Here is a 13473-nt window from a genome sequence, read left to right as displayed (position 1 = left end):
TTTTCCGCCTCCGTAAAATGGTATTGTAGGGCCGTGCATATACTTTATATTGACATCGTTTGCGTTATACATAGTGTAAAGACGCGCTAAATGTTAGCGTTACACTATATGCGCGTCAATTAAAAATCATTCATTTTCATTTTGGGTATGTGATAAAAAAAATATTATATTCGTGCAGGTTCATTACTGAATACATTGAACCCATTGAAAAAATTAATATTATGCACGCCTAATGCTCATATAATATTACTTAATTTAACTCGTTCAATAAATTCAGTATTGAATTTACAGTCATTCAATACCCTCTTTTATCAACACAAACACACTTTATAACGTCTTAAGACTCGTTACATATAATTCTTTATAAATGATACATGATGTTTATTACGGAATTATCTTTCCGTTCAATTTATTATAAAAGGGCATTTCATTTCATTGCTTGCCATTACAGTACTTTATTAGAAAATGAAAAAGATAATCACATACACAATGAACTTTGCACAGAAAATAAAACTTTATTTAAATTATGCTTTAATGTATAAATCAATGTTAACATGATTATTCAACAAGTTAAACATAAAGTAGGCTTTCATAACATTTAGATCCTAGCTGATATAGATAATATAACAAAGGAAATGATTATCAAGTTCAAAGCGTCACATCCCCCTTCTGGCAACCCCCTGATGTATCTTTTGGTTGGGGGACCGCGCCGAAAAAGAGGTCACTTTTTAACAACATTTCTCAAACAAAAACAAGTGTTGGGAGCCTAAATAAGGCATTTTTTCACCATTGGATACAACAAAGGGGGGGGGGGTGAAAAAGGCGTTAAAATGCGTGTATATAACGTAATGGGTTAATATCACGGCTGGTTTTCAATAGTGAAAAGCTATTTAAATAATACGTAAAATTAACAAATAGTTCTTCATTTTAGAACATTCTTTTCAATGTTTTGAGTGTAATTTTCTTACTTCTGTCGCATAACGTTATAAGCTTCATAAATTAATCAAAATCATTTAACAAATACTAATGTTAAAAGAATTTTCCACTCTACCATTACATAATATTTGCATTAATTAGGTACTAGTATATCTATTATTTTGTAGATCTTTCCATATTTCTATCATAATGTTTAATCCGTTACCGTAGTAACAGTCTCTGTTTCTGTAGGCTTCCGTTCCGTTTTACCACCCACTTCTGCAAGTAATTCATATATATATAAAATATGAAATTAGAAAATCTTTTTACTGATCGATACATACATACGAATTATCAGTGTCGCTTATAGTTCAATTCAAGAAGGTGATACTGCATAAATTCTGATTGTAAACTGTGTTCATTTTTCATGGATGTAAATCAAAGTTGTATGCCTATCGAAATATTCCACTGCTTAATGCAAATCAGAACATAAAAAAATCACTTTATCATTAATTTCATCATAGTGATTATTTAAGTTAATTTCATATGAGACACTGTAAAAAAACCTTACGACCATAGGATAATTCTATGATATTCGGGTGGTCTGCATCAGATTTAGTGGACTTTTGTTTTGTGCAACTGCAAGATAGAAATGAATATAAAATTGAATCAAGAAAACATATATAACAACTTTTCATCGTAAAATAAACTATATAATCTTACAACAGTATGGTCACTAAATCGATACGAGACTTTCAGACTTATAAATATTGGGAACTGATCATTTAATAATAATAAAATTATAATAGATATCTTGTTAACAATCCCATACTTTTGGCAAACTTGAAATGTGAAAAAGATTACAAAGAAAAACATTTAGAGTTGAGAAAAATGATAATTTGCTTATGCATTTCTTTTATCTAGATGGATGTACAGGTATTGTATTTTTAAATGGTGAATATAGCTTGAACACAAAGAATGCCTAGAGATGGGGGGGGGGGGGTGAGGGGTTGCTACAAAGTTTCGAAATGTGTTATCTTTAATATACTATAAGTTACGGCAAACAAAAACCTGTTTCGATAGTTTAATAGAATTGCTAAATTACTCAGAGGACAATTTTATTATGACTACGTAGTCGTTTTGAATGTTATTATTTGTTTGCAATGATCTTGAAATGATATTTTCATATCACTAACAATTAATTCATTGCTTATTTTGTATTTTGACAAACCTTATGCAAGTTATAGAGTAGGATAAATTTGTTTACATTTTAAGCCCACAATGAATATCACCAAAATGCATGATTACTGTATTTGATATATGTGTACATGTATAATAATGATAATAATAATGATTATAATAATAATGTTATTATTATTATTATCATTATTATTTATCCCATGCCAATGAAACTTGAATGGGAGATCTGGAGTTTGCTTTGTCCCTATCTGAACCAATATTCAAGAAACGATTTGTGTTAATGTCTTAATTTTTATCACCTATTTTTTCAATCTAATCTTATTTTAATTGCATTTTTAATAATTTCAATAACGTCATAATGTAAGACCTACCTTCTCAAACAGAAAATAAATATGATAACCAAGACAACCGCTACGAATATTAAACAAACAATCATGACAATATCACCAATCGTCAATGTGTCATTATCTAAAAGAGAAAATTAAAGAAAATATGATTTCAGCTGTGTTTTGCTACGCTTTAAACTTACTATACTCAATGTATAAACAGATGAATTAGATTTTTATGTTAAAAGGCTTTATATATTCTTATACTATAACGATGACTTTTTTAACGAAAGCAGTTATACATATTATACATATGTGAGCCGTTTCTTCTATAAAAAAGTTTAATTCATCTTCTATAGAATAAAATACAAGGCTACCTGATACATTCTGCTGGTTGATTATGTTCAAGCACTTGTCCTGCATACAAATACCAGAGACAGCATCACAACAACGGCACCGATCAGGACATTGTAAATCGCAATTCTTTCCCCAAAATCCATTCTTGCACAGTGTACAGTGACCGTCATCTATATTGCATTCAATACATTTGTCAATAGAGCATCTACTAGAACAATTATGTCCCCAGAATCCAGTCTTACATTTGGAGCAAAGCCCAAAGGCAGATGATACATCACACTTCTCGCAACTTTCTTCTAAACATTTATTTTCACACCATGATCCCCAATATCCTGCTTTACAATACGTCCTTGAAGAACACTGTTGGTAGTAAAGTAAGGTACTCTCATCACATACATAATCACAGGCACTGGATCTTTTATTGCAGCTTTGTCTGCAGTTAACTGGACATTTCTTCTCACAGGAATCTCCCCAAAATCCGTAAGTGCATGTGATACATATCCCCTCAGATTTACTGCATTGTCCACAATTTTCTCCGATACATTCCTTTTCACAATAGTTCCCCCAATACCCATATTTACAAGAGGAGCAGGCAAATCCCTGTCTTTTATTGCAGTACCAATTTGAACACCTAGACGTGTCACATCTCATGTTGCAATATTCGCCTGCATACCCCTCCTGACACGTTTCACATAAGCCAGATGAAATATCACACTTTTTGTCGATACAATTGATACATTGTATCTCACAGTCCTTACCCCAGTAACCTGCTTTACACTTTTTGCATATTCCTGTATTCACATCACATCTCTCGCAGTTTTCGGAGTCACAGAGGCTTGAGCAGCTTGGTCCCCAGTATTTGTCCGGGCACAGCAAACATTTCCCGTCATATCTACCACACATTTCACACGTCCCTAAACAGTTCTTTGTGCAATCTGGTCCCCAAAATCCTGAAACACACTTAGTACATACTCCAGAATCTTTTGAACATGCACCGAAACACTTCTTGCATTGTTGCCTGCATTTTGATCCGTACCATCCATTCTTACAGTAAGTACAATCGCCAGTTGACATAGTGCAATAGTTTCTTGCACAACCTGGTGATGAAAAGCAACGTCCGTCACATATATTTCCATACCAGCCATCTTTACAAGACAAACATGCACCGTCATATTTCCTACAACTGTTACAATTAATTGGACACGGTATGTCACAATAAACTCCGTACCAGCTATCATAGCAGCTTGTACATTCTCCAATAAATTGATTGCAAGACGAACATCGCGAAGGGCATGGTATGTCACAGTACTTTCCTTGAAAAGCGCCGGTACATCCATAGCAAAAACCGGTGATTTTGTCGCATCCGTTTGACGAGCAGAATTCAGGACACGTGTTCCTACAATTGATGCCCCATCGTCTACTAGAACAGCCAGTTTCTTCACTCGCAGTTGCTAAAAGCAAGTTCGGTAAGAGTTAATAATATGTATACAAATATTCTTTTCTAATAAAAAAAGTTCATGTTTTATTAAAAACAATATAAAATACAGTTCACAGAGTATGGTAAAATTCAAAGACTCTACTGAAGCAATTATACTTATTTATTGATAACAAATCAACATACCTGTAGAAATGTGTACGTAGATAAATAATAAAGTTACCATAGTACACACCATCCTGATTTCAATATTTTGTATATTCAACACTTAGACTTCTTTTTAAGCTGACAAGAATAATAAATCTAATAAAACAGGAGTGAAAACAACCATACAAGTGTATACCACATTTTTCTTTACAGTGCGTTTTAAAATAGACGTGAAATTTACATAAATGCGTATTGAATGTCTTTTGAAGTATCGAACGAATGTTAACAAAAGAAGTATGATTAATATACAATGTAGATATCATTAGGAGTTCATGATTTCATAGTCATTTTAGTAGAATTTAAAATGAAAATTTAGAAGATTAAGATTTTACAATAGCATTCATAATTTGATCCGAAGTGTCTTGGTTGATTTTTCGCCACCGTAATGTGCTATACACTTTATTTAATTTGTATTGAACTTAATTTGTATTGAACTTTGTATCTTTGTCATTTAAATTATCTGTATTATTTTGTATACATACGTTTTATGATAAATAGATATAAGAAATGGACGTTGAAATAAGTTTATCAATTTGATAAGAGAGTTGACCAGGTAAACCTAACAACAACAACAACAACAAAGAACAAGAAGGAACTATCGGCTTATAGCTTAATAGTTTAGTAACCTACTGATCGCTATATATTAGAATTGATTATCATTATATAAGCATATCTGTGGATATTCCTGTTCATGTAATTACTATTATCATGTTTTAATGTAAAGTTCTGCCAAAACTAGTGCCAGGGGCGCAAATGATAACGTGTATACATTGTATATAGTGACAAGAAACAATTATATAAGATACATGTATATAAGAAAAATAGTGAATATTGACAAACTTGACCCACTTCTTGATCACACTTTTATACTATACGAATTTCCTTTTCTCTCAATTTTGAATAGCTAAATTACATTTCATACCCGTTTAAAACACATTTAAATCTTAATATTGTATTCCCCGTGTACTGTATCAATACCAATTTATCCTCAAAAGCATTGTTACAAAACATTTTTTGTTAATTTACTATAGTGATATTTGTTCGAAAATCATGTGATGCTCTTGTTCAGTCTCAGAAGTTATAACAATGTTTAAACTAATATGTTCAATGCCTTTATATGCATTTGAGCTGTTGTTTTTTTTACATATTTATTCTGTAGATGTTTTCAAAAAAATAAACACATTTATGTATGTTTATGAGCCTCACTTTTTTTCATATGCATTGTGGCATTTTCTTTTCTCTCGAAACGATAACCTTGAGAAAAAGTCCATTTTTGTAAAAACTTAAGCGATTAATTCATACATATATCTCTCGCTTTTACAAAAAAATCCACGAGTCACGGAAGCGCCGAGAAAAAGTACGTACAGCAAGGTAATATCACAGTGATCATTTTATTAGCGTTTCAGCATTCCGAATCGTACACTTTTACAAGTTCTCAATTTCAAATAGCAAAAGTGTATTTTATACCCTTTCAAAACTGTTTTAAATGTTCACATTGACTACCTTTAGGGTGTACCAGTATCATTTTCATTATAGAAAGCAATTGTTTTTGTTTGTTGTTGTTGTTTTTGTTTATTTTAAATGTACTTAAAGAATATCTTGAATCATATAAGTCAAGTCTTATTAATGGAAACACAGGTTCCTTGTTCGAAGTTTTCAAACATAGCATAAACAATCAATGTCGTTTGGGAACTTGTAATGATTTATCCATCAAATTAAAGATAGTTTTTTAGGTCCTGTGTGAGAACATTCAGTTCATTATCAAATAAATCAAAGACAAACGTATTCAGTTATTTTTCTTGTTTGTTCCTTTATTAATTAATTTATCTGTTTATGTAAGCTTTTATTTATCTATTTATGTGATTATTTTTTTATTTTAATTATGTCATTGTTGTTTAAGTACTTTCGTATCAGTTTTTTGCATAATAATTGTTCTCTGTAGAATTAACTACTACAAAATATAATATAAAGTTTAAAAATCAAGGGTGCAGTTTTAAACATATTTTAAAGTGTTGAAAATCACGCATTTAAACTTTTTCATAATGTATTCGTTTATTTATTAAATGGCTTATGCAATCTACTAATGTTTCAAGATTCAAAGTATGTGTGCCTTGCTGGGATATGTCGTTGTACATCCTGGACCAGAATGTAAACAAGTATTTTCACTTTTTAGTGTCATCATTTGTTTATGAGTGCATGTCCTGGTACGTATGAATTATTTTTTATAGATTTATGTGTTTGAAATCTTTAAAAGCAATTCATATGATTATTTTAATACTTTCTTATAGTTATTATTCTCATCACTAGTCTCTAAGATTATTTATTACTTGTCTTAAAGATTTACAGTCCTAATTATAGTATTTCAGTATGTCTTCATGACTATAAGATATTGACACTCATGCTTTACCATGAAATACCGTGTATTTTATATTGTGATATAAATTATCTAAAAAAAGATATTTGTACAAGTATCATTATGACATAGATAGTGACATGCATTATATGACAGACTAATTAGATATATCATCTTGATAAAACAGAGCAACAAAATAAGACAGCAAGCTGTTGCTTAGAGGTTATTGATACCTTCATTGTTAATTTGTAACTATGTTTGGTTATTTCAAGGAAAGACAACGGTTCAAATAAGTTAAAACTTTATCACTTACATAAATAGTGTGAAAATAGATTTGTACTTTGTTACCGGGCGGTATAAGATTTCGTACATTTATGTTATTTTTGCGTTTCACAATAGTCTAGAGCGGGAGGTCACGAGTTCGAATTGCAGCTACATCGGGGATATTCCGAAATGTATACTTTATTAGAAAATGAAAAGGTTGATCAGATACACAATAAACATTGCACAGAAAATAAAGCTTTATTGATAATTATGTTTTGATAGGCTTTCATTACATTTAGATCATAGCTAATACAGTAAAAACTCTGAAAACGGACCCTCTGAAAACCGGAATCCTCTGAAAACCGGACCATTTCGAAAGTCCCGTAGGTGACATGTTCAATTACCAGTTAATGATCATCTTTTTTTTATCTATGCAGGTGTGTAAACACTTGTTAGTGTGTGTTAATTCTTATTGGTAATTCAATTATAGTCAAAGTCAAAGTATTTATTAGCATAAACATATATACATGTTTTTCGCCACACATAATTGGCGGTTAGATTAACAAAAGTAATATAATATTGAAAAATATGAAAGTATATAATTCATGTTTCATGTTCATGTTTTAACAAAAGAAGGGCAGCTTTAAGTACACATAAACACATACAATACATGACATGGCATATTTAACATATCTAATAATATTCAGCATAAATATGAAAAATAGTTTAAAGAAACACATATTATATTATACAACAACACTCTCGTTTCTCTTCTTTAAGTTTTATTATAACAGATATTTTGGGTGTTGACATAAGCTTATTGAATTTATTCATATTAGGCCATGTGTAATAATAATTATCTAAGAGACTTAAACGTAATTCTCTATAAAAAGGACATATTAACAAAAATGATACTCTGATTCAACTTGATTCATATTACATCTTCTACATAATCTTTTGCTTCTAATAATATTCCTATATCGACCTTCTTCAATCTCTAAGTTGTGTGATGAACATATAAATCTCGCTAGTGCTTTCATATGTGCCTCAACATTAACAGTATTTAAATAACTACCTTGAATAAAGTTTAACTTAAATTCTCTATAATAATCTTATTTAGAAGATGAGCCTAATTCAGATAACCATTGTTGTAAATATTGATCATGGATTCTTTGAATAATTAATTTAACATTCATTTGAGATATTCTATCACAATTCCACAGGTAAGAAAAACCAAGGTCATCTAATAACTTTTTTACATTACATGACCAACTATTTAACAATGTATTATTTCGTCCCTGCAACATCATGAATTTATACATAGTTGAGTCAGGCATACTATAGTTCTTTTGTTATAATTGTGCCTCCCCTGTATAAGTATGATTTTTCTAAATGTTTTTAATTTGTTGTGTTGCTTTTTTTAATATAAAATGTCTAAAAGAATTGGAAACTTTTGTAAAACGATTCCTGTTTTGCTAAAAAATTTGATCTTTGTTTGGATATGTATTATATGCAAAAATAGTAATACCAAATTCCAGTAATTACATATTTCAGATAAAATGTTGTTTTAATTACTATTTTTTTAAATATATTATTGGATTTGCATAATACAATTACTTAAGACATCTATTGCTAAAAGAAATTAAAATATGACTGAGACAAAAGTGTTATGAAGTAAAAACAAAATGTTTGAACAAAGTCATTGTTCAAACACATCATAATTATCGATAAATGTATAAAACCTCTGAAAACCGGAATCCTCAGACTGAAAACCGGACTTTTGATCAAGTCCGGAGATGGTCCGGTTTTTAGAGTTTTTACTGTATAAATATTATAACAAAGGAAATGATTGTTGCCTCAAAGCACCAAGTTCAAAGCGTCAAGAGATAATAATACAAAAAGGAAACATAGAAGGGAAAATAAAATAAATCTAATAATTTCTTGAAACAATATTGATAAAAATAAATGTCTGATATTCAAAATGATAAGGAAATGAAGGCGACACATTAGCCAGGTAAAATTTGGCATGGAAACAAATATATATATATATAGCTTTTTTCTGTATGTTTAGGAACTGAAAAATAAGTAATTATTCATTTTTAATTACCACATTTATAGCATTGCCTCCTAATATATGTATATGCAAAAAACTTATTTCTATATTTAAATAAAATACTTAAATGATTATGTGTCGGGTCTCGCTTAGGAATGTTAACTTTCGTAAAAGCCATTAATTATGCTAGCTATTTGACTATGAATCGATATTATGAATTAAAAACGAAAAACGATTAAAATCTTTTTGCAATAAATGAACGCGAAAATATAAATGATATCTTTACAACGAGTTGTTTATAAAAAATAAAATAAATCCATGCAAAGATAATTGATTCAACCCTGATCGTCTTCCTGCTATCATAATTATATTCCTGAAGGACTTCCTCATTTCAATCACAAAATGGGCGTAACAATAAATTAATATTACGGCTGGTTTTCAATAGTAAAAATATATTTAAATTATACGTATATAACAAGAAGTTCTTCATTTTAAAACATTATTTTCAATGCTTTGGGTGCATTTTTTCTTGCTTCTGCCGCATAACGTTATAAGCTTCATAAATCAATCAAAATCATTTAATAAAAACTAATTTCAAAATAGTTTTCTACACTTACTTTACATAATATTTGCGTTAATAAGTTTGCAGATCTTTGTATATTTCTACAATAGTGTTTATCAACCACCTGTGTTACATATGTGTTGCATAAGCGCAAAATAGTTCCAAGTTACCAGGCGGTGATTGATTCTGTTTACATTTTCGTCTCTTTTTTACCGGGCACTTCTGCAAGTAAGTCAATATAAAATATATAATTAAAACATCTTTTTACTGATCGATACATACAAACGAATAATCAGTTTTTCTAAGTCACTTATTCAATTCAAGAAGGCGATACTGCATAAATTCTGATTTTAAACTGTGTACATTTTTAATGGATTTGTATCACATTTGTATTTAAATGTAAATCAAAGATGTTTGTCTAGCGAAATATTCCACTGCTTTATGCACATCAGAACATAAAAAAATCACTTTATCAACAATTTCATCCTTCAGTGATTATTCAAGTTAATTTCAAATGAGACACTGTAAAAAACCTAACTATCACTGGATGGCCCTGTGTCATCTCCGGTATTCTGCTGCTTTGGCTCTGTGTTATCTCCGGTATTCTGCTGCTTTGGCTCTGTGTTATCTCCGGTATTCTGCTGCTTTGGCTCTGTGTTATCTCCGGTATTCTGCTGCTTTGGCTCTGTGTTATCTCCGGTATTCTGCTGCTTTGGCTCTGTGTTATCTCCGGTATTCTTGTGCTTTGTGAGACTGCAAGATAGAAATGAATATAAAATTGAATCAAGAGAACAAATATAACAACTTTTCATCGCAAAATAAACTTAGTAATCATACAAAAGTATGTTCGCTAAATCGATATGAGACTTTCAGACTTGTGAATATTGGGAACTGATCATTTAATAATAATAAAATTATAATAGATATCTTGTTAACAATCCCATACTTTTGGCAAACTTGAAAAGAATCTTAATGTGAAAAAGATTACTAAGAAAAACATTTTGGAGTTGAAAAAAAAATGAGAATTTGCTTATGCATTTCTTTTATCTAGATGGATGTACAGGTATAGTATTTTTTTAATGTTGAATATTACTTAAACACAAAGATTGACTAAAGAATTGGGCTAAAAGAATCGAAATGTGTTATCTTTAATATACTATTAAATGTGTACACGGCAAACAATACCTGTTTGGATAGTTTAATAGAATGACTAAATTACTCAGAGGACAATTTTATTAGGACTACGTAGTCGTTTTGAATGTTATTATTTGTTTGCAATGATCTTGAAATGATACTTTCATATCACGAACAGTTAATTCATTGCTTATTTTGTATTTTGACAAACCTTATGCAAGTTATAGAGTAGAATAAATTTGTTTACATTTTAAGCCCACAATGAATATCACCAAAATGCATGATAACTGTATTTGATAAATGTGTGCATGTATAATAATGAAAATAATAATGATTATAATAATAATGATATTATTATTATTATTATTATTATTATAAATCTCTTGCCAATGAAACTTGAATGGGAGATCTGGAGTTTGCTTTGTCCCTATCTGAACCAATATCCAAGAAACGATTTGTCCAATGTCTTAAATTCTTAGCAGCATTTCTTTCAATCTAATCTAATTTTAATTACATCTTTAATAATTTCAATAACGTCATAATGTAAGACCTACCATCTCAAACAAAAAATAAATACGATAACCAAGACAACTGCTACGAATATTGAACAAACAATCAGGACACTATCAACAATCGTCAATGTGGCATTATCTAAAAAAGAAAAGAAAACATGATTTCAGCTATGCTTTGCTACGCTTTAAACTTACCATACTCAATGTATACCATATTGAATGGATAAACAGAACAGATGTTTTTGGTTTTTTTTATTAAAAGGCTTTTTATATTCTTATACCATAACGAAGATTTTTTTAACGAAAGCAGTTATACATATTATATATATGTGAGCTGTTTCATCTATAAACAGTCTAATTCATCTTCTATAGAATAAAATACACGGCTACCTGATACATTCTGCTGGTTGATTATATTTAAGCACTTGTCCTGCATACAAATACCAGAGACAGCATCACAACATCGGCACCGATCAGGACATTGTAAATCGCCAATTCCTTCCCCAAAATCCATTCTTGCACAGTGTGCAGTGACCGTCATCTATATTGCATTCAATTCATTTGTCAATAGAGCATCTACTAGAACAATTATGTCCCCAGAATCCAGTCTACATTTGGAGCAAAGCCCAAAGGCAGATGATACATCACATTTCTCGCAACTTTCTTCTAAACATTTATTTTCACACCATGATCCCCAATATCCTGCTTTACAATACGTCCTTGAAGAACACTGTTGGTAGTAAGGTAAGGAACTCTCATCACATACATAATCACAGGCACTGGAACTTTTATTGCAGCTTTGTCTGCAGTTAACTTGACATTTCTTCTCACAGGAATCCCCCCAAAAACCGTAGGTGCATGTGATACATGTCCCCTCAGATTTACTGCACTGTCCGCAATTTTCTCCGATACATTCCTTTTCACAATAGTTGCCCCAATACCCATATTTACAAGAGGAGCAGGCAAATCCCTCTCTTTTATTGCAGTACCAATTTGAACATCTAGATGTGTCACATCTTATGTTGCAATATTTGCCTGCATACCCCTCCTGACACGTTTCACATAAGCCGGATGAAATATCACACTTTTTGTCGATACAATTGATACATTGTATCTCACAGTCCTTACCCCAGTAACCTGCTTTACACTTTTTGCATATTCCTGTATTCACATCACATCTCTCGCAGTTTTCGGAGTCACAGAGGCTTGAGCAGCTTGATCCCAAGTATTTGTCCGGGCACAGCAAACATTTCCCGTCATATCTACCACACATTTCACACGTCCCTAAACAGTTCTTTGTGCAATCTGGTCCCCAAAATCCTGAAACACAGTGAGTACATACTCCAGAATCTTTTGAACATGCACCGAAACACTTCTTGCATTGTTGCCTGCATTTTGATCCGTACCATCCATTCTTACAATAAGTACAATCGCCAGTTGACATAGTGCAATAGTTTCTAGCACAACCTGGTCCTGAAAAGCAACGTCCGTCACATATATTTCCATACCAGCCATCTGTACAAGACAAACATGCACCGTCATATTTCCTACAGCTCTTACAATTAATTGGACACGGTATGTCACAATTAACTCCATACCAGCTAGCATAGCAGCTTGTACATTCTCCAATAAATTGATTGCAAGACGAACATGGCGAAGGGCATGGTATGTCACAGTATTTTCCTTGAAAAGCGCCGTTACATCCATAGCAAAAACCGGTGATTTTGTCGCATCCGTTTGACGAGCAGAATTTAGGACACGTGTTCGTACAATTGATGCCCCATCGTCTACTAGAACAGCCAGTTTCTTTACTCGCAATTGCTAAAAATAAGTTCGGTAAGAGTTAATAATATGTATACAAATATTCTTTTCTAATAAAAAAGTTCATGTTTTATTAAAAACAATGTAAAAATACAGTTCACAGAGTATGGTCAAATTCAAAGACTCTACTGAAGCAATTATACTTATTTATTGATAACAAATCAACATACCTTTACATATGTGTACGTAGATAAATAATAAAGTTACCATAGTACACACCATCCTGATTTCAGTATTTTGTATATTCAACACTTAGTCTTCTTTTTAAGCTTACAAGATTAATAAATTTAATAAAACAGGAGTGAAAACAACCATATAAGTGTACACCACATTT

At 31.1% G+C, this 13473-nt stretch overlaps 2 protein-coding genes across 2 annotated transcripts; both read right to left on the bottom strand.

Moving 5' to 3' along the window:
- Positions 1-492: 492 nt before the first annotated feature.
- LOC132746981 (multiple epidermal growth factor-like domains protein 6) lies at positions 493-13473 on the bottom strand. The gene is made up of 7 exons (XM_060736278.1): positions 13310-13473; positions 11861-13139; positions 10211-10425; positions 2819-4249; positions 2487-2583; positions 1487-1554; positions 493-1194 (listed from the first exon to the last, which is right to left on the bottom strand). The coding sequence occupies exons 1-7, from the start codon at positions 13359-13361 to the stop codon at positions 1130-1132; spliced, it is 3207 nt and encodes a 1068-aa protein (XP_060592261.1). The 5' UTR covers positions 13362-13473; the 3' UTR covers positions 493-1129.
- LOC132746951 (uncharacterized) lies at positions 8612-11854 on the bottom strand. Its single transcript, XM_060736244.1, has 4 exons — positions 11709-11854; positions 11361-11457; positions 10211-10425; positions 8612-9894 (listed from the first exon to the last, which is right to left on the bottom strand). Exons 1-4 carry the CDS (start codon positions 11830-11832, stop codon positions 9863-9865), a joined length of 468 nt encoding a protein of 155 aa, XP_060592227.1. The 5' UTR covers positions 11833-11854; the 3' UTR covers positions 8612-9862.

Source organism: Ruditapes philippinarum, unplaced genomic scaffold, assembly GCF_026571515.1.
Source record: "Ruditapes philippinarum isolate M1 unplaced genomic scaffold, ASM2657151v2 ctg7665_1_1_1_1, whole genome shotgun sequence".
NCBI classification, from domain to species: domain Eukaryota; kingdom Metazoa; phylum Mollusca; class Bivalvia; order Venerida; family Veneridae; genus Ruditapes; species Ruditapes philippinarum.
Note: the sequence above shows the minus strand (reverse complement) of the source record. Positions and strands in the feature narration are given on the sequence as shown.